The sequence below is a fragment of the Bubalus kerabau genome, chromosome 3 (assembly GCF_029407905.1).
Source record: "Bubalus kerabau isolate K-KA32 ecotype Philippines breed swamp buffalo chromosome 3, PCC_UOA_SB_1v2, whole genome shotgun sequence".
Taxonomy (NCBI): domain Eukaryota; kingdom Metazoa; phylum Chordata; class Mammalia; order Artiodactyla; family Bovidae; genus Bubalus; species Bubalus kerabau.
Genome location: NC_073626.1, coordinates 174,740,795 through 174,767,426, shown reverse-complemented (window position 1 = coordinate 174,767,426; position 26,632 = coordinate 174,740,795). Strand labels below are relative to the sequence as shown.

The window sequence follows — 26,632 nt, the reverse complement described above, 5'->3', positions numbered from 1 at the left end:
GCAGGCTTCAGAGCACAGGCTCAGTAGCTGTGGTACATGGGTCCAGGTGCCCTGCGGCATGTGGGATCTTCCCAGACCCGGGATCGAACCAGTGTCCTCTGCAGTGGCAGGTAAGAGTCTTAACCACTGGACCACCACTAGTCTCTTTTTCACACAAGGAAACATGAGCAGAGTAAATGATTGGCTGGGATTTGTTGTACATCCCTGAACCCAAAGCACAGCACTGTCTCCACTGGCCCAAGCTGCCTTGTCCTTGGGCTCAAGAAAATCCTGCAGATGAGCTGAAGGCCAAGAGGGAGCAGACTCTTCTTATGAACACACTCTTGGACCTTCCTGCCTTCTCATGACTTCTAATGACCCAGAGAAAGGGCTTCTAAGTCAGATCCAGAATTCAGCATCACTTTACTGGCCCACAGCTCCTTAAAAAATGCCACAACAGGGGATACAAACTTTTAACACACTTTATTTAGGGGCCAAACAAGGCAGCATTTGGACAGTTAAGAAAGGCACCTCATTGAAAATAATACATCACAGTGTTGTAGACTGATCCCAGTCATAGGATTTGAGGATGGAAAGGACAGTCTTTGGATAATGTTGCTTAGGACACTTGCTCATTGATTAAAAAGAGTCCTTTCACACGATGTGGATGGAGGAAGGCAAGAGCGCAGGACTGTGGCGTATGCTGGGTGGCTGCCGAGGGCTCACCCGTGAGGGCAGGTGGGCTGGTAAATCAGTGGTGAGTATGGAAGGGAGGGACACCAGCCTGCCCCATGACTCCAGTAAGCCGGATTTGTTGAGACGCCGCCCCCAGGAACACATTCCATGTCTATTGCATGTGGGGAGATGACGTTCTGATTTCATGGTATGGGTAACCAGGATTAGTAATCAACTCCTGCCCTGTTCCAAGCTCTGGGACAGACAGGACAACAGTGAGATTTCCCGCATTCCTGGGCTGGCATGAGGTTCTGATAAAGCTGAGGCCTCAGGGCACTGAGACCTGTCCAGACGTCACCAGTTCAAAGTAAATGAAAGCACGATTCCTTAGAAATAATACTGCATCTCCTTGTTTCTATTTATACCCTCCAATCAAGTGTTTTAAAAAATTAATTTTCCCCTTTGCTTATACTTTTAAGAGTTCTACTCCACGTAAATGAAACTGCTTCATGGCAACACAGCTCCTCTCCCCCTCTTGGGCCCTCACCGCTCCTCTGCCCCCATCCTTACCCTGACCGCCCCTCCCTCTGCCCAGCACCTAAGAGCAGGGATCATGCCGTGGGGTGATGAGTAGTGGTGCAGTCTCGCCTGGCCTTCTGTTACTAGGCTGAAATAAAGAGGAGACAAGAGAAAACAAAATGCGTTTTTAAAAACCAAGTAACCATCAGAGAAGGTTGGCATGCACACCCCAGTAACCAAATGCATTAAACACTGGACATTTCTCTGCCAGGTGAAAGCTCTCATGCCTGCTGAGGTTAAGGCTCTGGAATTAAGCAAAGCAAAAATTGAATTCTACCCACCCCCAAGAGGACATATGCACCCCCGACGACCTTCCCTTTCCCATTGGCAGCCCAGATATCACATGTATATGTGTGCACGTGTGAATGCACACGGACAAATATTTGAGCACAGATCATGCACACGCTATCAGCAATCATTCAAGGACCTCAACTTTGAGGCCAAGTGCCTGCAACTGTCCCCAGTCAAAGGGGAGTCAACTCTAAGATTCATGAGGCCACCTCACCCAGAGAAGCAGCCCAGATCCCTGCAGACACAGCAGACAGTTTTGGTTTCACTCCCTTTCCTTGTCTATTCTCAGAAATCATGTGCTTCCCAGAAACATCCCATGCCAGGCTGGGTTTCCGTTAAGAATGGGTGGAGTTAGTCTCCAACAGGGAAACAAGGCAGAGCAGAGCCAGCAGACGCTCACTTGAAGCGGACAGAGAGGGACACAGGTGGCCACGTACCGCAGCCAGTTTCCAGGCGGACAGAGGACAAGCCCTGTGGTGGTCCCACAGACAGCAGAGCGCTCAGGTCAGGTGGGGGCTGGGCACTTCCGAGGCCACTGCACTGAGTCAGCAGAGTACCCTGGGCAGGTGGCATTATTTACTGGACCTGTCACTGACTTTTTAATGGTTTTTCCAGAGCTTGCTGTTTTTGTGGTCCCTCATAGCAGTCTATTAATTCCTCCGTTTGCCACAGATCAAACCAGAGACCAAAAGGCACAGTGTGGATCTCAGGAGATGCCTAAGAGCCGGAAGCCGAGGTTAGGAAGAAAAGCTGGTTACGGGCATAGGTGATCTTATTTTGGGGGTGGTCCTTTCCTGGGGAGACTGTGGCCACCACTGTCAAGACATAAGGAGTGAAGGACTAGATATGGAAGGGAGAGGGTTGAGTTCAAAAGGGATATATCTGACTTCATATCCTGTAGAGACTGGGCTTGAATAAATGCTAATCAACATGATCCCCAAATGATCCTCAAATCACCATTTTGTTCACACTTGCAAACAGAGCAAACATTGAAAATAAAGACAAATCTATCCTGCTGTCTTTGGGGAAGTGGACTGGCTGCTTTCAGATGCCCAGCCTGGATGTTCAGAAGACAGTCTGAATTCAAGAGGACCTTTCACCTGGTTTAATTCTTTGGCATCAATTTAGTATTCAACACAGGTGCCGAATGATTCCTACTTTATAGAACCATGGTGCAGATCACAAAAATAATTCAACTTGGCCAGGCTCTTTCTATGGTGATACCCTCTCCCAGTAATTTCTAGAATCTATAAAGTAAGTGCCTTTTCATTCCTGTTTAGGGGGAAAAAATTAATGATCCCTTTCCACAATGACTCACTGACTTTTCATTATGGGTGAGAAAACAAGTGGAATTTCTGGCCAACAGTCTGCCATCAGGAACTGTAGCCCTGCCTGACTGCATGTGACCCAGGACTTCTAATTAGCTGCTGGAGATGGAAAAATACCCAGGAACTTGTCTGCCTGGCGGATACCTGAGTTAGTTTATTTTGGTTGAAAATGAAGTGAAGTGAAGCGAAGTCGCTCAGTGTGTCTGACTCTTTGCAACCCCATGGACTGTAGCCTACCAGGCTCCTCTGTCCATGGGATTTTCCAGGCAACAGTCCTGGAGTGGATTGCCATTTCCTTCTCCAGGGGATCTTCCCAACCCAGGGATCGAACCCGGGTCTCCCGCATTGTAGACAGATGCTTTACCGTCTGAGCCACCAGGGAAGTTGAAAATAAAGAGTACGGCTAAAGAAGTAAACAGTCTCGCCTACAATTTAAGAAGTATAAGAGTGTACACATACTTATACTGACACACGTGTGCGCATGTGCACGCACATACACACCACACACACACACTGATGAGATGAGACTTGCACACACGCCAAAGGTACATGAAGCAAGTGCTTTTTTAATCAATACATCAAATGATATTCTTACTGGCCTGAGGAAGCTTCCCTCTGCCTACTCTGCCATTCCCACCCACTCGTTCAACAGGGAAAGGAAGAAGAAAGAAATTCCTTTTTGGACCCAACATTAAATAAACATAACCAAGTCTTTACATGTGGCTTTGGAGAACGCTGCTAGGATGCTTGCAAACACGACGTCAGGGGTCTGGGACGCGTCGATGGCGGAGTGGATCCCCCGTTTACTGTAGTATTCCACCAGCGGGGTGGTTTGAGTGTGGTAGGCCTCCAGGCGGGTTTTCAAGGCCTTCTTATTATCATCTGATCGGCGGATCAAGGGTTCCCCAGTGATCTGAGAACAAGAAGAGGGCAATGAAAGGCTGGGACTCGGCAAGGTCTCCTGATCCAAGGCCAGATGCAGATCTGAGATGCTGTCTGATCCCAAAGTCCATCACAGGGAAAGACAGACAATCTAGACCTCCTTCAATAGAGAACTATGAAGACCTTCACTATTCCCAGCAAGCTGGTCCTAGGAGCAGACCACCTGGTCCGGAGAAATTGGGGAGCCTGAAATAGCAGCTGCGAGAACAGGCCTGAGGGAGGCGATGGGCAATGTCTTTATCTCATAGCTGGTGCTCAGGCTGTTCAGCTTCCACGACAAACACTTGGAGGGTCAGAAACAAGAAAGAGAGGCCCCTGAGACCAGGAGAATACATCAAAATCAGAGCTGCAGTAGCAATTACGATCTTAACTGCTTCAGTTTTTTTGCCAGGCCATCAACGTTCTAAAAGTGGCAAGTGAGGGGGGGATGCTGAGTGATAGCACTGCAGCTCTGAAATGTGACAAAGCGGACAGGTGGCTTTGTAACCTGTATGACCGGATGAACTTGTCTCATTTGACAAAGGTTAAGTCCAGGAAATTCATTCTGTTGTGCCTGCATGTTCTAAAACAGACTAAATGAACTATTTATGCAAATATTACAGTGACTATGTATGAGACCCTCCCTTTTACATCTGCAAACAACTGAAGACTGTCACAGGAACTTGGCAGTGTTAACCTGGCCAAGCTCTTCTGGAATCTGTAGGGCATAGTAGAGTCATTAGAGAGAGAGGATATTCTTCTGAAGTGGAGCTGGTCAACAAACCTCTCTTCAGTCCTGTCCTCCCAACCCTGGCTTTAATTCAGGCCTCCAAGCAGCCTTCTCCTCCTGATTAGGTCACCACTGAGGTTCCCATGATGCCAGGAAGGGGCTGCTCTGGACAAAACAGGTACAAACTGGGCACCATCAAGTAGCTGGCACTGGTGGCTACCTCAAGGTCAAACGATAAGTCACCTGGAGGAACACTCTAAAGACGAGCCACAGTCCATGTGATTTACGTGACGGGGATACTTCTCAGTTTAATGATGGTGGTAGGAATAGAGGGAAGATGAGAAGAACGAAAGGAAGAAAAAAAGAAGAAAAAGTGAAGAAAGAAAGAAGAAGGAAAGAAAAGGATGTTTCCCGTCCGAATTTACATACATCATCTTTCATGGGTTCCTTTGGGGGGTTGAACTCCTCGTGGTAGGAGCGGCCACTCTGGGGGTGAATCAGTCTGCAAGACAGCAAATGAATGTCAATCAGGCCGCTGGAACTCCAGGGGTCTCCAAGACCACAGGCACAGAGAAGCTGGATGTAACGACTTTAATCCAGCAGAGAAACCAGTTATAGGCATCCCTTGCTTAGGAAAGTAACTGGGCATATACCAGAGCGAGTATCTTTTCCCTTTTGACCCAACATTAAAATAAGTGTCTGGCTGGCTGGAGGCTGGCATGACAGCCTGTGGGCTGTGCGTCCCATAGGTCTCGCACAGCCACCCATGTATTCACCTGTTCATTCAACAAGTGCTGACTAACTAACTGCCTAGTCCAGTTCAGGTCTTGAGCTGAATCCAGGGGCTACAGAGAAGTGAGTTAAGATCCCTGGTCACAAAGAGTGCTTAATGTAGAGAGGGAGACAAATGTGGAAATAAGTAACTACAGTAGATGTGGTAATCCTTTAACAGAGACTTGGACAACGTGCCATGGGGGACAGAGGACAGAGAGACTCCCCTTATTTTCTAACCTACTTTGGGTAAAAAACAAGAAAGGCGCTATAGGAAAAAACACGTGCTATGGACGCAGATGCCACCAGACAATGCCGCACACCTCTGACCACAGAGACACAGACAGCCCAGCCATTAGAGGGCAATGCTCAAGGTGTCAAGAAAACTGACACATTAAGTCACAGAACAAAGAGCTCAAGAAGAAGCTTTTATCTGGCACGGGATATGTAGCTGGCAGCTGCATCTCTGCCATGTCCCCTTAAGCAATAAGCCCACGCCCCTGACTGGCAGTGGCCACACCACAGGAGCCCCGAAACCTAAGAAGGGAAGGAGGCAGGCCAAATGCTGCTCCGCGGCTGGGGCCCTCTCAAGTTCCCGTGGTCTCCCAATTCTATGCCAACCAAGATCTGCTTATTTAACCTATGGCTGCTCTCCTCATGAAGTCTGTTAGACCAGAGCTTCCCAACATTTTCTACCTCTTGGCAGGCACAGAAAGTACTCAGCGTGCTTGCTCTGGTGGCAGAGGGGGTCAGTATTTCAGCACATCAGTTGGGAAAGTCTGAGTCAGACTTCTGAAGCCACACACATTTGCAAAACGTGGCACTGTGTTTCCATGACAGCATAATCTTGGGGGGCCAAGGGGTCCATTTATAGAATAAGGTGGTCAGGGGACAAGTGACTGCAATCACACAGCCCAAGGTTGAGCCTTTCTTTGAGTTGCTGGAGGGGTTCCTCTGGTGCATTCACTGGAAATGACGCCCACTGGGAGACCCAGAGAGAGGAAGAGCAGGAGCTAGGGCTCGACTACAGCTTTCTCTTTGGGAAGGGCTGGGGGCATGAGATGGGGACCATGTTTTTTTTTCTTTTTTCTGGCTGAACCTCGCAGGATGTGGGATCTTAGTTCATCAACCGGGATCTGAACCCATGCCCCCAAGCATGAAGTCTTAACCACTGGACCACCAGGGAAGTCCCTGGACCATGTTTCATCACTTTCTGCATAGCACAGGGCAGATAGCAGCCAGGCTGCAACAAATACAACTCTCTCCTCTCCATGTCTCTACATCAGCTCTCGCTCACTCGCAGATTCCCTCAGCCCTCCAGTTACATATAAACACACTGCTCCTTCTCCACCCCCAAATATCATTTTAAGAAGAATGCAAGACTCATTTCCTAGAAGGGAAAAGAAATCAATCTCCAAGTTCTTAAAATGGGACTGGTCTCAAGGACCAAAGTACCAAAACAGCTCTTAGACCCACTGAGCCTGGCCTGGAGGTGAAGATGTGGGGGGACCAGGCTCGGATGCTACAGCCACTGCTGCCTTGGCTGTGATACTCCAGACACCTGTGTTCTCATCCACAGAATGGCAATGGCACAAGACGTAAGAAACCAATGAAACCAGAGAGCCAACACTGAACAAGTTAAAACAAAACCCACCAGCCATACTTATGGCAAGGAATAAAATAATCACCCATAAAATTATTAGAAATGAGGCCTAAGCCAATTCAATCTTATCGTGTCAGATAAGATCCATATTAAACTGGTTAGTTCCTGACTCTCTTTCTGGCAACCATCAGCACAGTGGACGATGAGGCAGAAAGCAGGCTTTTGGTGCCTGTTCTGCCACTGACATACGTACAAATGGACTTGGAAAAGCACTTTCACACAGTCTGACCTGTTCTGTTTCCTCCTCTGTGAGGAGAGCACTCACTTCCAAACCGAGAGACTGAGCCTTCCCTCTTTCGCCCTCTACAATTGTGTAGTTTGTTTTCAGAATCTCTCGGTTCCCCACCAGCCAACTTCAGCCTCGTCACTCCACAGGTGGATCACACGAGGCTCCTTGGTGGGGTCCTTGTCTGTTTCTTCTTTCCCTCAATTGAGCCTGTATCCCAGGACCAAGCCAATATTCTTACAATGCTGTATCGGCCACAGCACCTAGTGGCTTAAGAACATCCCATGACTCCTGACTCAGGCAGGTCTACCCTCTCTGCTCCTTGGCAGACCTTGCAGCTTCCCAACCTCTCTCATTCTACCATCCAGCCTCCCAGGCCATTTCTCCAGCTCTGGACATTCTTGCCTCTACTTCCTTCTGGGAAAGCCTCAATAAAATCCTCTCTACCCAGGAAGGTCAAGTCTCACTTTATGCCTCTCTCCTAGCCAACCTTCCCTCTCTGCCCACAGGCTCTCTTACTGGACCCCTATTGCACTAAACAGCCCAGGTTTCATGTAGGGTTTGTGGACACTCTGAGGTCAGAGATGGGCACTGGTATATCCTCTCTTGGTCCCTTGCTCCCAGAGGTGTGCTGTGCACAAAGCAGGCACTTAGGAAGCTGGGCCAATCAGATCAAAGGTCCCTTGTGTCATCTAGTTCTGTTAACATTTACTTTGCAATGTCTGGGACCCCAGCCCTGGTGATGTCCCTTCCTAACAACCCTACTGCTTCTTGGACTGTATCAACTTTGCCTACTCTGTGCCAGTGCAAAGAAACAAAAAATCTGCACTGAAGGAGCCTATGCAATAGCTGGAAATATGAAACCTGGACATTTGAAAAGGAAATTAATACAAGGTGCATTCCCCTGTATCTAACACCACCTTCCAGAACACCTCTAACACTTATTCTGCTGCCTCTCTCCTTAAAGACACGAACTGCAGACACACGGGGGATGCTCAACCTCATTAGGAAATCAAAGTAGTACATTTATAATAAAAAAAATCATGTCCCCCTTAATTACTAACTTACATGTACTACAATGGTCAGAGCATCAGTTTGCCAGTAGACAACTGGTAGAAACACAAATATACAACAACTAGGGAAAAATGAAGTAAATGATGGTTCATCTACTGTGAAACAACATGCAGCAATGAAGAATAATGGTCACAGGAGGCTGGTTCAAGATGGAAAGCTGACCACCTTCCTGAGATTCCATTAAAATGACTAAAGGGGGACTTCCCTGGCAGTCCAGGGGTTAAGACTTTGCCTTCCAAAGAGGGGGCTTGGTTTCCATCCCTGGCAGGGGAGCTAAGATTCCACATGCCTTGTGGCCAAAAACCAAAATATAAAACAGAAACAATATTGTAACAAATTCAATAAAAGACTTTAAAAATGGTCCACATTAAAAAAAAAAAAACAACAACCCAGGTTTAAAAATAAAGTGTACTATTGGTACAGTAATAGACAGATGAATTTTTAAAAAAATAAGTAAAATGACTAAGGGATAAAAATAAGATACGGTCTACAATAAAGATAAGAATGGGAGGGTCTATTAGTAGCTGGAAGCTTCCCGAATATCTCTGGAAGGCAGCACAAAGCAGATGTAGAGTGTCGGTGAAAGGGTTAAGTAAACTGTAGCCTGGAGCAACAGCACTCAGGCGTTTCTGTGTTCAATGTTAACCCCCATAGAGAAGTCAGCACTTTAAAACAAAACACACAAATAAATTAGTGTTTTTTGCTAAGCTGGCTGTACCGTGAACAAAATTTCTTCAATTTTCTAAACTCTGTGAAGATGGTCCTACTATTTTTATAACAAATAAAAACCCTACAGCAAGGTATGGCAACTCCAACTGAAATCAAACTTAAAAAGCACTGAAATGGAGATACACATGTAAGGAATTTAGTATTTCTTAAGCACCCATGTCAGCAAGGTTCTGAACTATGCACAACACGCTACCTATCATGCACAACGTTCCTTGAAGCAGGTACTATTACCCCCATGCAACATAAGGATACAGCCTTAGAGAGGTTAAGAAACTTGCCTAGGGTCAGAGTTAAAAGGTGACAGGACTGAGCTGCTGCTGGACTTTGGATCCCTTGCTCTTCTTTCCACATCCCCATCCCATGTCACCAAATAAGATCAATCCACCTGGAAACGGCACTAAGCTTCATGGCTGGGATTAGGCCAGAGCAGTTCCTGTGGTCTGCCAAAGCTCTGATGAAGCATGAAAAGAAGGGACCTTCAGGGGACAAATACCTTCCTGTGATTCTCCGGATGAGCAGAGAGTCTGGGATGCTGAATTCAATCACAGAATCAAGCTTCTCTTTCCTCTTCTCCATGAGGTCATCAAGCTGTAAAAAGAGCATGTGGCCCACCTAAGCTACCAGAGCTTGATAAGACCCATTTCCCTCAAAGGAATAAAGAGATAAAGGACCAGGATTTGCTTTCCTGGCTTGGTGTTACAAAACCAAGTCACTCACCATTTCTGCCTGCCTCACGGTCCGAGGGAAGCCATCCAGAAGAAAACCATTTTTGCATGGAGGGGTCTCCAAATTCTTTTCAATGAGCTCCAAGACCATTTCATCACTCACCTGGAAGTCAAGAACAAAACAGGTGTTGGGGTTATATCCATTAACTAGGTGGCAATAGCCCAACTCCAGGGTTACAAGTCTGTGTCTGTATAGCCTGATTACTAAACAGGTTCTTGACCCCAAAGAAGCAAAAATCAGAGCAACTATGGAGTGGCTCCCTTTGGAAGATTCTGTTTCATGATTATTTCTGTGTTTGCCACACACACATTCTCTTCCCTTGAGACTCTCCTGTGTCCCAGTAATCCGGGAGAGGAAAGAGGATTCCAGGGCCTGTCACCCCACCTGGAGACCTCCAAGTCTTAGGTCCCAAAGGCCTCTCTGGCTATTAGTCAGAGTCCTAACCATCAAATAACAGCTTCTTGGCAATTAGCTGTCCTCCAGACACAGAAAGTGAGGGTACACGGCTGAGAGACCACCTGAGGGAGGCTCCAGGAGAGAATGAGCATTGACCAAAATGTCAAAAGGCACCAACTTAACCTGTTTCACAATTTTGACTAGGCTAACAGTAAAGGGACCCAGGCCACCTTGGACAGGAAGCAACAGAGAAGTTTACTGACCTGACAAGACTGGGTCAGAACCAAGGAGCCAGCCCAACACCCTCTGAGCCTCTCTGAAAACTCTAGTGAGGACCCTCTTTGGCTTTCAAAAACTGGTTATCCTGGGTTATCACTGGAAGAAGAGCTCCCTGACAGTGTTAAAGTGAAGGCTGCCCATTTTGGTCGCTAACGCTCTTATCTCCTGGGACCAGCTATGAACTTGGGGACAAAGTATAAGCTCTATGACTAAGTGAAGGCTGGAGATAAGTAATCTCATTGCCACATCCCATTTTGTTCTCAGTACAGGATCTTCTATCAAGGTCCAAAGTCCAAAATACCCAGCTCTCAGGAGTGACTGACGGCCTCACTCACATGAAGGGCAGGCCGGAAGTAAAGGGGCAGTGGGCATGTCGGCAGAGCTAGCCCAGCTCCAGAATCTCAAAGCCTGACAGGAGGTAACTCAGCCCAGCACCTGCCCTAACCAACACACTAAGATATGAAGACCAGAGGCCCAAGCACAAAACGATTCTTCCCAAGACCAAGTCCCAGAAAAACTCAGTTACAATTAAGCTCTGGCACCTGGGTGCTGCTGGTGGTAAAGAATCTGCCTGCCAATGCAGGAGACATAAGAGATGGGGGTTCGATCCCAGGGCTGGGAAGATTCCCTGGAGGAGGGGATGGCAATTGACTCCAGTATTCTTGCCTGGAGAACTCCATGAACAGAGGAGTCTGGCAGGCTACAGTCCATATGGTCGCACAGAGTCAGATACTGCTGAAGCAACTTAGCACACACACTAACCAAAAACGATCTAGTGGATAACAAATTGTACTTCTCCTATCAGATCAACTGGACTAAAAACAAGAGAAAATGCTATTATATTCTCCAAATAAGAAGGATACTTTTGTTAACTGCCAAGCAACCCCTCTGTTAAGAGACACAGAAGAGAGTCACAAAAGTAAGTAAAAGCACCCTGTGCCTTCTTGAGTCCTCTCTTGAAGGACCCTTGAGTTCTGGTCTAGGGATGTCAATTTTGTTACTGGCTCTAAAAACTAGGGTTATATTACAAAATACGCCAGCACAAAGGAACTTCAAGAATACTATGAATAAAATCAGTGCCATAAATTCAGAATGAACCAAGTAGACTTGCTAATGTAAAAGTTCATATAATCTTCCAGTATGTTAAAACACCCCACAGCACAGGGCTGTCCAACAGAACTTTCTACAATGATTAAAATGTTCTATCTCGGGGCTTCCCTGGTGGCTCAATGATCTGCCTGAACGAATCTGCCTGACAATGTAGAAGACAGGTTCAATCCCTGATCCGGGAGGATCCCACATGCTGTAGGTCAACTAAGCCCACGTGCCACAGCTACTGAGCCTGTGCTCTAGAGCCCAGGAGCCACAGCTACTGAGCCCACGTGCCGCAAGTACTGTGGAGCTCACGCTCAACAACAAGACAAGCCACCGCAACGAGAGGCCTGCACACCGCAACGAGTAGCTCCCACTCGCCGCAACTAGAGGAAAGCCTGTGCAGCGATGACGATGCAGCACACCCAAAAATAAAGAAATACAATTATAAATATTAAAAAGTCCTATATCTGTGCTGGATAGCAAAAACCTGAAATGTGGCAAGTGAAGCTGAGAAAGTTAATTTTAAATTAAAATGAATTTCAATAGCTGCATGTGGCTGGTGGTCACCCTGGCAGGGCAGACCTGGACTGAGGAAGATCAACATTCATTGGTCCCACCGAACCTACCAGCTTCCCGGCATCCATAGTCGCCTTCAGCTTCTTTCCCAGCTCTGAGCCGGAAGCCACCATGGCCCTCAGCATGTCTCCGGTAGCCAAATGGCAGACACAGAAGTTTTTAGCCAATTTGGGTGCCTGTGGAGGGAAGGACAAAACACAGGATACGGTTAACAGTGCAGGCCTTGGAGTGTGACTGCCTGGGTGTGAACCTGACTCTGCCACTTTCTGGGTGTGTGCACAAATGCCAATTTCCTTACCTGTAACAGGGATAAAACTACCTTATATTATATTCTAACCTATGATTATAGGGTTGCAGTAAGAATTACATGAGATAATACATGGAAGGCACTTGCAACAGTGCACCTAGCACAGGAAATTGTCGTAAATATCAGCTATTATCACTGCTCTCACTAGACACACTGGTGACACTTAGGCCTCAGCCTCCCCATTATGAATGGGGATAGAAACAGACAGTTGCTCTGAAGTTTAAATGAGTTCACGTATATAAAGCACTTGGCACAATGCCTGGCATGTAATATGTTGAATGAATATTTGCCAAAGGAATGGATGTGTGGATGTCAAGTACTGTGGTCACTAGTGTGGGAGGCGGCTGGAGCCAGATGCAGAAGTCTCCCCTAGGCAGACTCAGTCTTCCCCTTCCCTGTCACTAGGTAGCTGCATTACCTGCCCCAAATCACTTAACCTCTCAAGAGGCACAGTTTTCTAATCTGTTTAAAATGAAAGTACAAAGGCTCCATCTCAAAAGGTAGCAGTGAGCATCAGATGAGCTGTGTATGAAGACCACCTGACAAGCAGTGGGGCTTCCCAAGTGGTGCTGTGGTAAAGAACCCGCCTGCCAATGCAGGAGACATAAGAGATGTGAGTTTGATCCCTGGGTCGGGAAGATCCCCTGGAAGAGGAAACGGCAACCCACTCCAGTATTTTTGCCTGGAGAATCCCATGGGCAGAGGACCCTGGCAGAATACGTTCCATAGGATTGTGGAGTCAGACACGACTGAAGCGACTTAGAACAGCACAGCACCTGGCAAAGTAAGCTCTTGGTAGTTCTAGTAGGCAGGACAGCCTTTTGGTTAACAGCATGGGCTGCAGAGTCAAACTGCCTGGGTTTCAGACACCAGGTCCACCAAGCCTGGATATGTGGCTTGAGAAAAACTGTATCACTTTTGTAAATTTTAAATTTCCTCTAGGTAAAATGGAGATGGTACTATCATCTCCTGTATCACTGGATTGATGAGAGATTATGAAGAATCACTGTAAGTGTTCAGGAAGCATCAACTGTTACTGTGACCCTTGCCTTAATTCCATGTTCACCATACGCCTCTTCCTAGAACCTCGCTGGGAGCCAGCGAGACAGATGAATAGGAGACACAGACTCTGTCCTGTATGAGCTCACAGTTCAGTAGACTACACAACTGAATGAATACCAAAAGAGGAAGAGACCCTGGACAGTTCCACGTTGGTTTCACAGAGGCAAAAAAGAATGTAGAATTCAAAAGGAATAGAATCAGTTCAAAAGCCTAACACTTACCTTTCTGGTTCAACTGTTATAGAAAATAAGTAGGGTGGGGACCTTGTTCAAACTCGTTGGTTGGGAGTTTTCTCAGATGCACATGATACAAGCCAAATAGACAGGGTTCAGTGCAACAAGTGCTGATTTGTGAGTCACGGACTGATTCAGCTCAAGCAAAAAACTGACTTCCGAGCAAAACAGAATCCAGGTGAGGTGTTAAAAACAGCTCTTTAGAAAAGCAATGAAGGTCAGGCCCCTCTGGCAATGGAAAATCTCTGGTCCTTTGGGCTGGCACAGCGGCCACAAAACCAGAAGGCTGTGCTTTTCTGGCGATCTTTCTTCTTGGTTGTTGAAATTAACTTGGGTGGAAAATTTGGAGGTCACGCCTCTTCCAAGGGAGAGACTAACCAAAACACCAGCGAAGCGCTGTCAGCGCAGAACCTAACCATCCTATTTTTATCACCCCAAACCACAGGACACTTTTGTGCTGTTCCAGGTGACTGGACTCTGCAGCTCTGTGGAACAACACTCTCAGAGGGAAGGGGTGGCATGGAGGAAGACTAACTCCTTCATTTTTTGCTGGCTGCACAGGAATCATTGTGGTGGGCTGCAAAGAGCATGAACCGAGGAGTCAGACAGATCTGCATATGAACCTGGCGGCCCCCAAAAGCTGGATGACCTTTGGCTAGTTACTTAACGTCTCAGAATCCGTTTCCTCACCAGTTAAATGGGGGACAATGTCTACTTCACAGGGCTGTTGTGAGGATAAAATGAAATAAAGTACCCAAAACATCAGACACACTCTGTGCGTGTGTGTGCACTCACTCAGTTGTGTCTGACTCTATGCGACCCCCAGGCGGATTCTTCACCAGTGCGCCACCTGAGAAGCCCCAGACACTGTAGGCATTCAGTAATTAGAAGGCCTCCTTCATGGTCTTCATTTCTTACACCATTCTTTAATTGCAAACTATAGAAGAACCCTAATGAAATGGCTGTATTATATTCCCCTGACTTCACGCTTATACTTTAAAGCAACGTTTTTTCTACTCCAAACCACCTAAGGGTGCTGCTAAAATACAGATTCTAATTTAGTAGGGTGGGGCCTGAGCATCTGATTTTAAACATGCCACAGGACTGGCTATGCTGCTGACCCCTGGGCCATATTCTGCTGCGGCTGAGGCCCTGAGCCACATCTCACTAGCCAAGGGCCACTTTTGAGCCCAAGAAATAGGCACCCCACCTGTGTGAGAAACCTGTGGTTGGGGAAGGTGTAGGTCAGAAAGGCTCAAACTGTTAGGATGGGAGGCAGCATGGTGGGGCTGCTGCTGCTGCTGCTGCTAAGTCGCTTCAGTCGTGTCCGACTCTGTACGACCCCACAGAGGGCAGCCCACCAGGCTCCCCGTCCCCGCTCTCCAACTTCAGTGTTACCACAATCATCTAGGGCACGTGCTAAAAATACAAAGCCTGGCCCCTCTTTAAAGTGTATGATGGAGCGACTTTCAGACCTGTTATGGGGACTTGGTAAGATTATATATCCACAAAAGAATTCAGCACAGTGCCCGACAACTAGGGAAATAAAGGGAAACTGATAGTCAAGATAGTCAAGATTTGATTTAATCAAGATCACTTGTCTTCTTGGGGGCTTCTCAGGTGGCTCAGTGGTAAAGAATCCACCTGCTAATGCAGGAGACGTAAGAGACACGGGTTTGATCCCTGCGTTGGGAAGATCCCATGGAGGGGGAAATGGCAACCCCTCCAGTACTCCTGCCTGGAAAATTCCATGGACAGAGGAGTCTGCTGGGCTACACTCCACGGTGTTGCAAAGAGTCGGCCCGAATGACTAAGCACACACACTTGTTTTCTCACCTCAAAATCTTTCCCACTTTCCCACTTTCCCCGCCAGTGCCTCTGCACATACAGTTGCAACCATCTAAAATACTGTTGGACGCGCTACCCACCCTGCAAAACACACACACATTCAGAAGCCTCAACGTTCCCCCAGGGCAATGAGGTAGAAGTTCTAATAGCTTAGTAGCGTGCTCCATGCCCTCCCCAACCAACTTCCTTTACCTCCCAAGCTACTCAAATTTGCCCCCACAAGCCCCCTACCTGGATGCCTTGCACCACCGCTGACAGCTGCTCATGTTTGATTTCCAAATACATAAGCCTCTCCAAGGACCTCAGCTCAAGTTCCTCTCTATGCAGGAATACCCTCTCCCTTCCCCTCACTGGTCCAAGTTCTACCCTCTCCCTTCTAGAGTCAACTTCTGAGCATCTCTCCCCCACCAAAAACCTCCCCGACTGTCCTTTCTTCCTCTGAGAAGGAATCATCAGCTAACTCGGTGTTTGCAAGATGCCAAGCAATTTTCCCATGCACTGTTTTACAGTATGTGTAATACGTAACTGGAGAAGGAAATGGCAACCCACTCCAGTATTCTTGCCTGGGAAATCGCATGGACAGAGGAGCCTGGCGGGCTACTGTCCATGGGGTTGCAAAGACTTAGACATGACTTAGCAACTAAACCACATTAATACATAACAAATACAGGAGGTAGTAACTAGTTTTCTCTGCGTTTTACAAATGAAATTCAGAGGCTAAGTTGACCCAAATTGCAAAGTTAGTAACAGCAGATCTGGTAACTGGTCTCAAGTCTGTCAAGCCCTAGCTCTTATCCATGACACTAAATAGGCTTCTTTACCCTGCAGCTCTAGCAAGGAACTTACCTAACAAAACATGCCACCACCCCCCTCAAATCCTTAGTGGCTGTCCTTGGGGAAGGTGTGTATGTGTGTGTGTGTGGAAGGGAGTGCAAGAAACCTTCACAGTGCTGGCAATGTTCTGTTTCCTGATATGGGTACAAGCTACACAAGTGTGTTCACATGTGAAAATTCATCAAGCCACCCTCTTAAGATGTCTGCACCTTTCTCTGTGTGTATTATACTTAAAGTCATTTAAGAGCACAGAAACCTGCGTTTGAATTTCAGCTGTGCCTTTTAACTGACCATGTAACCTCAGGTTAGTGATTCTTTGAGACTATTTCTTCATCTATAAATTGGGTGTATCAGTGGGTAGGTAGGAGAAAGAATGGAACATTCTTCACTGGGAGGTTAGGAGAAAGAATAGAAGATTCTCAACAAATCATAAGTGAAAGTGGCTCAGTCATGTCCGACTCTTTGCAACCCCATGGACTATACAGTCCATGGAACTGTCCAGGCCAGAATACTGGAGTGGGCAGCCTTTCCCTTCTCTAGGGTATCTTCCCAACCCAGGGATTGAACCCAGGTCTCTCACATTACAAGCAGATTCTTTACCAGCTGAGCCACAAGGGAAGCCCAAGAATGCTGGAGTGGGTCACCTATCCCTTCTCCAGCAGATCTTCCCGAAACCAGGAATTGAACTGGGGTCTCCTGCATTACAGGCAGATTCTTTACCAACTGAGCTACCAGGGAAGCCCTCAACAAATCACAGTCCTCATTCTAACCCTGAACTATGCGAGCAGTCGTCAGTCACTCATCAGTACTTCCCCTGCGGTACTCTGCACTAGTAAGTGCTGCCTGCATGTATGTTCGTTTCTGCTCCTACACTTAAGACTGCAAGCAGCAGGATGCTAATGCTCTTCAAGAAATCAGTCACATGTTCAAATCCTATCTTCGCTACTTTACCTATGTCCTAGGGCAAGATACAGACTGGGCCTCAGTTTATCAGTAAAAAGGCAAAGATAACAACAGGACCTTCCTCCAAGGGCTGAAAGATTAAATCAGATGACATTAAATCTGGATTAAAAGGATTAAATCTCTGGCTGGGGGGATGGTGGAGATGGGGGGGAATACGGGGAGTCTGTCACAGAACCCAGGAAAGGGTGACTATTTTGTGATACTATACCCTCTTGAGGGCTACCCTGCAGCTCTGGCAAGGAACTTACCTTAGAAAACATGCACAGGGTAGGAGACAAACCTAACCCAGGGCAGCAGAAAGAGCAGGAGCTCCAGAGTCATTCAGACACAAGAGCAGCCAATTACTTGCCCTGTAACCTAGAGAACAAGCTATTTGGGCTTTAGTTTCTCTATCTGTAAAAGGGGGAATAGGAACGTGGGTCTCACTGAGTTTGCTTCTGCACTGTGTTAGCGCACAGACATAACTGACCAAGCCTGATCTGCAAGACGGCAGCCGACAGCCTACACGTGCTGGCCGTGAAGAGCCGGTGTCAGCTGGACACATGGAAGAAACTATGAGAGGGGTTAGCAGAGGAAAACAGGAAACACACCGTGGTTTTGGGCGCACCCTAAGAACATCCAACCCCAAAAGGGAGACAGGGAAATAAGGTTATTTAAACAAAATACAAACCCACGAGGTCCAGATATTTTAGACATTATTATGGAGAAAGCAATGGCAACCCACTCCAGTACTCTTGCCTGGAAACTCCCATGGACGGAGGAGCCTGGGAGGCTGCAGTCCATGGGGTCGCTAAGGGTCGGACACAACTGAGCGACTTCACTTTCCCTTTTCACTTTCATGCATTTGAGAAGGAAATGGCAACCCACTCCAGTGTTCTTGCCTGGAGGATTCCAGGGACGGCAGAGCCTGGTGGGCTGCCGTCTGTGGGGTCTCACAGAGTCGGACACGACTGAAGTGACTTAGCAGCAGCATGCTGATGCAAAAGCAGGCAGCTTAAAAATGTTTAACTATTTCAGTTAACACTAACTTTTAAAAGGAAACAATTATTTCAGTCATGCCAACATTAAATACCTAAGACACTGAGTTTATACAGGTGTAAAAGGAAGCACCAGTGGGAAGAAAAAAATTACTGAGTAGGTACTAGGCACTAACCCAAGGTACAGGACAACCTGTAAATTGAAAGAGACTTGAGGGACTTCCCCAGTGGTCCAGCAGCTGACTCCAAGCTCCCTATGCAGGGGGCACGGTGTTCAACCCTCAGCCAGGGAATGAGATCCCACATGCTGCAACTAAAGATCGAAGATGCTGCGTGTGGCCACTAAGATCCAGTGCAGTCAAATAAGTACATAAACACTTAAAAAAAAATACTAATAAAAAAATGACACTTGAAATGCAAATGAATAGAAACATAAACATTTACTCCTACTATTTATTTTTTATGGAATATTATGTTTTTCTACAAAAAAGAATGTCTTTTACATACACACTGAAATATTTACAAATGAAATGTTACAGTATCTGGGAGCTTCTTTAAAATCATTTGTGAAGGGAGACCAGATGGGGAAGGAATGGCCACCAGCTGATGGTAGCTGGGCCTGGACATGTACCTGGGGGCTCATTACACCATCCTGTCGTCTTTTGTGTATTCAAACTCTTCATAACTAAAAGCTGGGGTGTGTCTGCAGGCTACAAGCTGCTGCAGGCTGCCATGCTGCAACCTCTGATTTATGAACAGTTTTAATTCCTTAAAATTACAACTGCCAGTATCCCCATGGCTCCCAATACCTTAAGAAAGGTGTACAGAGGTTAAGCAACTTGTGTAAATTTTACCCTTTCAAGTCCCAGCTAAAATCACATCTCCCTGACTTCCATAAGGCCTTCTCTGACCAACTCTCATCATATATACACCCTTATAAGTCAGCTCACAAGTAGAATTTCCCTCAAAACTTCCTGAATACATCACCCTTTACACTGAGATACAACTGAGTTGGGGGTTGAGGGAATGTATTATCAATTAAGATGAGTGAGTCAACAATTAGTGAACACCTACTATGTGCCAGGTTGTCATCTAGGTGTGCTTTACACACACATAATTTTCCAGTATCCTTGTTAACTTTTGGTCTAGAGGGACAAGGACCTTTTCCGTCTTGTTTACTGTTCTATCTCCAATGTCTGGTGCTCAAGAAATGCTGACCGCATAAGCATTATCCCCATTTTTCAGCTGACAGCAGTGAGGCCTAGAAGTTACAAGTCTGTTAAACTGTCAGGCCCTTGCCTCAGCACTGAGACTGGCTGCCCATTTCACAACCACTGAAATTATTAACTTCAATATGAACCAAGAAAAAAATAATCAATGCATTTGAGTTACCTTGTTTATCTTGGTCACTCACAGCAGAAGCCCATAGAGTTTGGGATTAAACATACCTAGCCACAGGTTACCTAATAACTGAGGGTGGCAGCAACAGGAAAGAGGAAGCTTCAGTATGAAAGGACAAGGGGATTAGGCTAACTGTGAGCCTCAAGGGCAAATCGGCTCTGGCTGCAGAGAGAAAAGGGAAAGTGGTCTTTCTTGACTGAGTGCATGCGTGCTCAGTTATGTTCAACTCTTTGCAGTTCCATGGACTGCAGCCCACCAGGTCCTCTGTCCATGGGGATTTTCAGGCAAGAATACTGGAGTGGGTTGCCATTCCCTTCTCCACAGGATCATCCCCACCCAGGGATCACTGGCAGGCAGATTCTCTACCATTGAGCCATTTTGGAAGCCCTTCTTGACCTAGTAGCCAGAGCCAAAAAGCAAAGTCACAGGAATGAACTGAATCCTCCCAGACTCCCCTTCTCGGCATCATCCACATCTAGTAACCTCATCAAGTGCCAAGTAATGTGCTGGGTGTCACAAGAGTTCCAAGAAAGAGTAAGACAAATTGTCTGCCCAGACTTTGTAATCTTTGCAAGGACTAGGAATAGAAGAGGGGGCACAGAGCAGCATCCAGAATCCCATTTCCTTAGGAGCTCAGATTTTCAGGAATTCTCTCTTTAGACCCTAACAACCAGCAAAATCCTGAGGTCTGGGAGGGGCGGGGGCAATTCCAGGAGGAGAATAACCCAATCTATGGGCTTCCAGGAGAAGGCAGTGGCACCCCACTCCAGTACTCTCGCCTGGAAACTCCCATGGACGGAGGAGCCTGGGAGGCTGCAGTCCATGGGGTCGCTAAGGGTCGGACACGACTGAGCGACTTCACTTTCCCTTTTCGCTTTCGTGCATTGGAGAAGGAAATGGCAACCCACTCCAGTGTTCTTGCCTGGAGGATTCCAGGGACGGCGGAGCCTGGTGGGCTGCAGTCTGTGGGGTTGCACAGAGTCGGACACGACTGAAGCGACTTAGCAGCAGCAGCAGCAGCAGCATGGGCTTCCAAACCCTGAGATCATAAATCTCATCCCTGATCTATGGGCCCATTATGTCCCAGGTGCCAAGAGAGGCCTCACAATCAGCAGAAGGTGACCTCACTCCAATCACACAGAGCCTTGAGGTTCCAGGCTCCTTGAGGTCAATTTTACTAACTTGGGAAAGTCATCTGACCTCTCCAGGCCTGTTTTCTTACCTGTACATTGAGGTACCCTCTCCCATCCACCTAACTTGGCTCAGACAGGTCATATCACTTCTCTGAGCAGTTCTCTTTATCAGCAGCATACTACAGCTCGCGCTTTTCCCCACGTCCGGGAGATGCTCCTCCGCCTTCAGACATTAGTCAATACCAGAAACGTGTTCCTACCGCGAGTGCCGGGAACGTAACCCTAGAACGTAATCCACTGTCAAATCGCACTGAATCTAGGGTCCCTGTCTCCAACTCGGGTTCCGATCTACATGCCTCAGTCCAGGGCTCACACTTACCCTTCAAGTCTTCTCAGCTTCTAAACCCTAAAGCTATCTACTCAGTCCTTTGATCCCCTAACACAGCACCCTCAGGCCTGGGGCACTCAAGAACTCTAACTCAGACTCCCTCGACCTCCAACTTGGACCCTCCCCAAAACACCTGCCAGAACCCCAAACGCCAGCCAGGGAACCCCCCGTCCAGGCCTCAGCCCGCGCGGCCTGAGTCTGGGGCGAACCGGACCTTGGCCGCCCTGACCTTGAAGTTCCACGGGCTCCACCGACAAGCCCGGCTCAGCAGCTCACCTGGGTACCCTTGCCGGCTCCGGGCGGCCCTAAGAGCACGGCCCGGACGCCTTTAGGAGACTCCGGGACCGGTTCGGCCGCAGGCACGTTGGGAGCCATGGCCGCCAAAACCTCGCACTGCTCAACCCGCCCGCACACCTCTCAGATCCAGCGCTTCCAGGCCAGCGCGCCACGCACGCCACGCACACCTCGCTCGCCGCTCACACTGGTCCGTCGCCATGTCTGTCAGTCCGCTCCGCCCGCCCCTAAGCGCGACGGAAACTTCAGCTTACCAACCACGCAGCCAGACTGGGGAAAGCTGCTTTTGATTGGACAGAATCGGTGAGTGAGTAGGAAGGGGCGGGCCACCATGTACGAAGGGGCGGGGCTCGCGCCGGGTGTGCGGAGTGGGCAGGAAAACGAGAAGCAAGCCTACAGGCCTGCCTCCGGGTTCTAGGTAGGCTTTTGACAGTTAATGGCACAGGCAACCCGAGTGAAGTCCTATAAAATTGCCCATGGGAGTACAAATGAGTGGAATCAGTTTTAGAAGACAAATCGGCTAATATGTATCAAATATCCTTTGGTCTAGCAATTCTACTTCCAGGAAATCCAAGGACATAATCTAGGATATACGTAAAGACTTGTTTGGAGAAGGCAATGGCAACCCACTCCAGTACTCTTGCCTGGAAAATCCCATGGACGGAGGAGCCTGGTGCGCTGCAGTCCATGCGGTCGCTAGGAGTCGGACACGACTGAGCGACTTCACTTTCACTTTTCACTTTCACGCATTGGAGAAGGAAATGGCAACCCACTCCACTATTCTTGCCTGGAGAATCCCAGGGACAGAGAAGCCTAGTGGGCTGCCGTCTATGGGGTCGCACAGAGTCGGACACGACTGAAGCGACTTAGCAGCAGCAAAGACTTGTTTAACAAAAATATTAGTTGTAGCACTTACAACAGTCCCCAAACCTAAAACACATAACAACAACAAAGGCAATATCCTAAATATTCAACAATAAGCCGAGTTAAATGAATAGCAGCAGGTTTGTATACTGAAACCCGCTCCCCCTGTTGTATATTTAATCACGTGGGAAAATGGATACAAAATTGCAGTTACAACAAAATCACAGGTTTGTTTGATAGTTACAAGTGATGATCTCTACCGAGTGTGATTACCAGAGCTTCTTCCCTTTTCTGTGCATTTTTATATTTTCAAAAAATTCTGTAATGAATTCTGTAATAAGCAGGAAAAGGGAGTTTTTCCTCAAAAGAAACGTCCTTTTCTTGGACAGTTTAAACCCTGAGGTCCTCTCAAGATCAGCCCCAAGGGCCCCTTTGGACCTTTAGACCAGAGTGTGATTATGAAACAGTTTTCTTTCTCCACAGGCTTATGGCAACTCACTTCCTTTTTTTTTTTTTTTCTTTTTTTCCCCCTAGCTGTGCCAAGTGTCATGCAGGATCTTAGTTCCTCAACCTGTAATAGAACCCATGGCCCCTGCAGTGAAAGGACCGAGTTTTAAGCACTGGACTGCCAGTAAAGTCCCACAGCGCATTTTCTACATCCTGGAAATGAATTTGCTAACTTTTCTGCTTGGTTTCTTCTATTTTACCTCACAAAAGAAGTTGACATTCATTCCTCATGCCCATACTCGTCTTCTACAAGGTTCCTGACCTTAGAGAATGCAGTGACGGTTATGCCATTTTATTAAAAAATAAATTATTAATTTGGCCACACAGGTATTAGTTGAGGCGTTTCAGCATGTGGGATCTTTTGTTTCAGCGTGCAAACTCTTGGTTGCAGCATGTGGGATCTAGTTGCTTGACCAGGGATTGAACCTGGGCCCCCTGGGCCCCCTGCTTTGGGAGCACAGTGTTTTAGCCACTGGAACACCAGGAAAGTCCCATTATGCCCATTTTTTCAGGAAGATATGCAGTGACCAGCCCAAAGCCATACAGTAGTGGAATCACAGTTGACACTGAGAATGGCAAGCTGGTGCCCCAGGGAGCACAAGATTCATGGAGGTTAGAGTGGAAACCTCTGTGTGCCTGAAATTCACTTCAAGAAGCTCAGAATTGATTGAGGTCTGATGTGTTCGGGACACTAGAACAAGAAGGAATTCTTATTCCTTTCCCTTCTACCATCAATCCCTACAATGATTCTAGCCAGAGATGGAGCCCCCAGAAGGGAAAACAGCTAAGATTACACAGAAACACACAAAATATCAGAGGTATTCATTCAAGGTTTTAAAATGTCCTAGTCTTTAGGCATACTAAGGATCATAAAGGGAATATTGACAGCTCAGGGGAAGGAGAGAGTACCTCATTCTTTTTTCACTCAACTATTAACTTTTAATAATAACTGCTGTCATCTGCCTATTATTGAGTACTGTGTGCCAAATTGCATGCCAGCACTATGCTCAAAGGAGAAGGCAATGGCACCCCACTCCAGTACTCTTGCCTGGAAAATCCCATGGACAGAGGAGCATGGTAGGCTGCAGTCCATGGGGTCGCTAAGCGTTGGGCACGACTGAGCGACTTCACTTTCACTTTTCACTTTCATACATTGGAGAAGGAAATGGCAACCCACTCCAGTATTCTTGCCTAGAGAATCCCAGGGATGGGGGAGCCTGGTGGGCTGCCGTCTATGGGATTGCACAGGGTCGGACACGACTGAAGCGACTTAGCAGCAGCAGCAGCAACTGTGCTCAAAACTTTATATCCATTGTCTCATTTAATTCTCACAACAGACTATATATGGGGTCACTGCTTTATTATCTGCATTATTTAAATAGAGGAAACAAAGGCACAGAGAGATTAGATCTGACTGGCTAGTACCCAGCACTGGCAGGTGAAAAGACAGTTTCTGTAGATGTGAGACGCACAGTGCAGCTGGGTTCCAGTCCGAGGAATCATGGAGGTTTCTGTGAGAGGTCTGAAGATTACTGAGGACTTGGCTTTGGGGTGGGGGTACTTTTCAGGCTGAGAGAACATTTGGAGCAAACTACCAGAAGTGAGAGAGAGTCAGGGGTGCCGTGGGGTTCATTCCATGGGTTTTGGGGATTCAGGAATTTTCTAAGGTAGGATAGTCATGATCAGATTCACATTTTATAAAGATCACTTGCAGGAAGACTGGAGATGAAAGAGATGAATGCAAGAGAAGCTAAGAAATCTTTCTGTTAGTGTTCTGTGGTAGACAAAATAATACCCCCCAAAGATATCCAGGTCCTAATCCCGGGAATTTGTGATCATGTTACCATACTTGGCGAAGCAGACTTTGAGGATGTGATTAAGTTAAGGATTTTGAGATGGAAAGATTATCCTGGATTATCTGGATGGGCCCAATATAGTCACAAAGGTCCTTCTAAGGGTAAAAGGGAGGAAGAGAGCCAGAGAAGATGTGATGACATTAGCAGAGGTCAGGGTAGTGTGATTGTTGGCTGCAGACCACAAGTCAGGGAATGATGGCAGCTTCTGAGGCTAGAAAGGCAGGGAGACAGATTCTCCCCTAGAGTCTCCAGAAGGAACACAGTTTATGGTCACACCTTGATGTTAGCCCCAGAAGACCCATTTCAGACTTCTGACCTCCAGCATCGGAAGATAATACATTTGTGGTCTTCTTTTTTTTTCTTTTTTTTTTTTTAATTTGTGTTCTTCTGAGCCACCAAATTTGTTAACAGCAGCAATAGGAAACTAAAACATGTTCTTTGGGTGCAAGCAACAGAAACAGGCTTTGACTACACTAAGCAAAAAAAAAAAGGAATTAATTCAGAGGATACAGTTGTACAACTTTGAGCTTTAGGGATGAGAGGAGCCAGAGGTGCTTTGGGTAATCTACATATCAGGAACAAGGGGACAGTGCAGAGGGGAATGTTTATTTCCTCCTCCAGCTTTTTCCATGTGGAGAGACCTCTTTCAGATAACACTCTTGTCTATTGCCTCCCTACTTCATCTATCTATCTTCCCCAGAGCGGGAGGAGGAGGAGTGAATTATCTGATTGGTGAGTTTAGGGAGAATGAATGGAGCTCAACTCAGCTTTTCCTCCTTCTTTCGGATCTACCTGCCCACAGGAACCTTGGTTTTTTATGCCCTTCCTCAAAGTTCTAAATTTCTCAGGGTCTGATCCTCATAGACAAGACTATGATATTCCAGCATTGCCTGAGACTGGGTAGAGATTATTTTGGGGGTTCAGTATTAGTAAACCCACATGTCAATCGGACCTAAAGGTAGGTTCCCAGCAACTTTGTCAGTAGCAAAGCTGATATTCTGATCTCCCTCTGCTGAAGCTCTCCCAGCTTCTGTAGCTATCTCTCTTTTGTTTCTAAACTTGGATGAGAACCAAATTCTACCCCTCAGGTACTATCCCCAAACTCAGCAGTTTCTCATGGATGCTATGATTGGAATGACTCAGTTCAACTGTCTTCTATACCTGTGTCATTCCACTCAATATTTAAAGTCCTGGCTTGGTTTGGATCTCATGTTCACCCCTTGCCAAAGGTGGAGAGTACCTTGACTGACAGTTCCCTCAAGACTGCAAGGAGGGAGAAGTAGTTCTTCAAAAACAAATGATGACAGTTTCCAAAACAAGAGGGAAGAGCTGTTGGGCATACAGAAGTGACAAATGTCAAGTCAGAAGTAGCTATGGTAAAGGCCCAGGAGAGAGAGAACACGGGACTGGAGTGTGCAGGTAGAATTAATGGGACTTGGCACCAGACCAGATGGTGATGACAGTGTCCCAGGTGATTAGGGGGATGGTGGTGCCATTAACTCATCTCATTCATTCCTTAATTGACTCACTCAGTATACATTTATTGAGCATATGTTATGTGCCCAGTATTGTGCTGGGTGCTAGGGATCTGGTGGTGGGACGAAGAAAGCAGTCATAAAAGTTGCAGTCTAGTGGGGAAAAAAGACAAGATGGTGATTTCAGCACGGTGATGGAGGCTATGCTGGGGAAAGTACAGCCTGCAGCAGAAACACAATGGGGTGGGAGCACCTAGCCCAGATTTGAAGGGAAGTGACATCTAAGACATGAAATCTCAAGAATGTGGAGGAAGACTTCCCTGGTGGCCCAGTGGCTAAGACTTTACGCTCCCAACGCAGGGGGCCTAGGTTCGATCCCTGGTCAGGGAACTAGATCCCACATGCTGCAGCTAAGAGTTTGCATGCCGCAACGAAAGATCCTGTGTGACACA

General features: G+C 47.1%; 1 protein-coding gene and 1 long non-coding RNA gene across 4 annotated transcripts; one reads left to right on the top strand and one right to left on the bottom strand.

Moving 5' to 3' along the window:
- Positions 1–447: 447 nt before the first annotated feature.
- On the bottom strand, positions 448–21,593 carry AK2 (adenylate kinase 2). Of its 3 annotated transcripts, XM_055573772.1 has the most exons (7): positions 21,461–21,593; positions 12,089–12,214; positions 9,684–9,794; positions 9,460–9,554; positions 4,933–5,005; positions 3,570–3,765; positions 448–1,321 (listed from the first exon to the last, which is right to left on the bottom strand). In XM_055573772.1, the coding sequence occupies exons 1-7, from the start codon at positions 21,557–21,559 to the stop codon at positions 1,317–1,319; spliced, it is 705 nt and encodes a 234-aa protein (XP_055429747.1). In that variant the 5' UTR covers positions 21,560–21,593; the 3' UTR covers positions 448–1,316. The 3 variants fall into 3 exon arrangements, with proteins under 3 accessions (XP_055429747.1, XP_055429746.1, XP_055429749.1); XM_055573771.1 differs by lacking the exon at positions 448–1,321 and having other exon boundaries at positions 3,403–3,765; XM_055573774.1 differs by lacking the exons at positions 448–1,321; positions 3,570–3,765; positions 9,460–9,554 and having other exon boundaries at positions 4,934–5,005.
- A 220-nt stretch (positions 21,594–21,813) lies between these two features.
- Positions 21,814–23,175, top strand: LOC129646887 (uncharacterized). The gene is made up of 2 exons (XR_008712212.1): positions 21,814–21,896; positions 22,877–23,175. It is a non-coding gene; the product is annotated as an uncharacterized LOC129646887 (long non-coding RNA).
- The last annotated feature ends 3,457 nt before the right edge of the window (positions 23,176–26,632 follow it).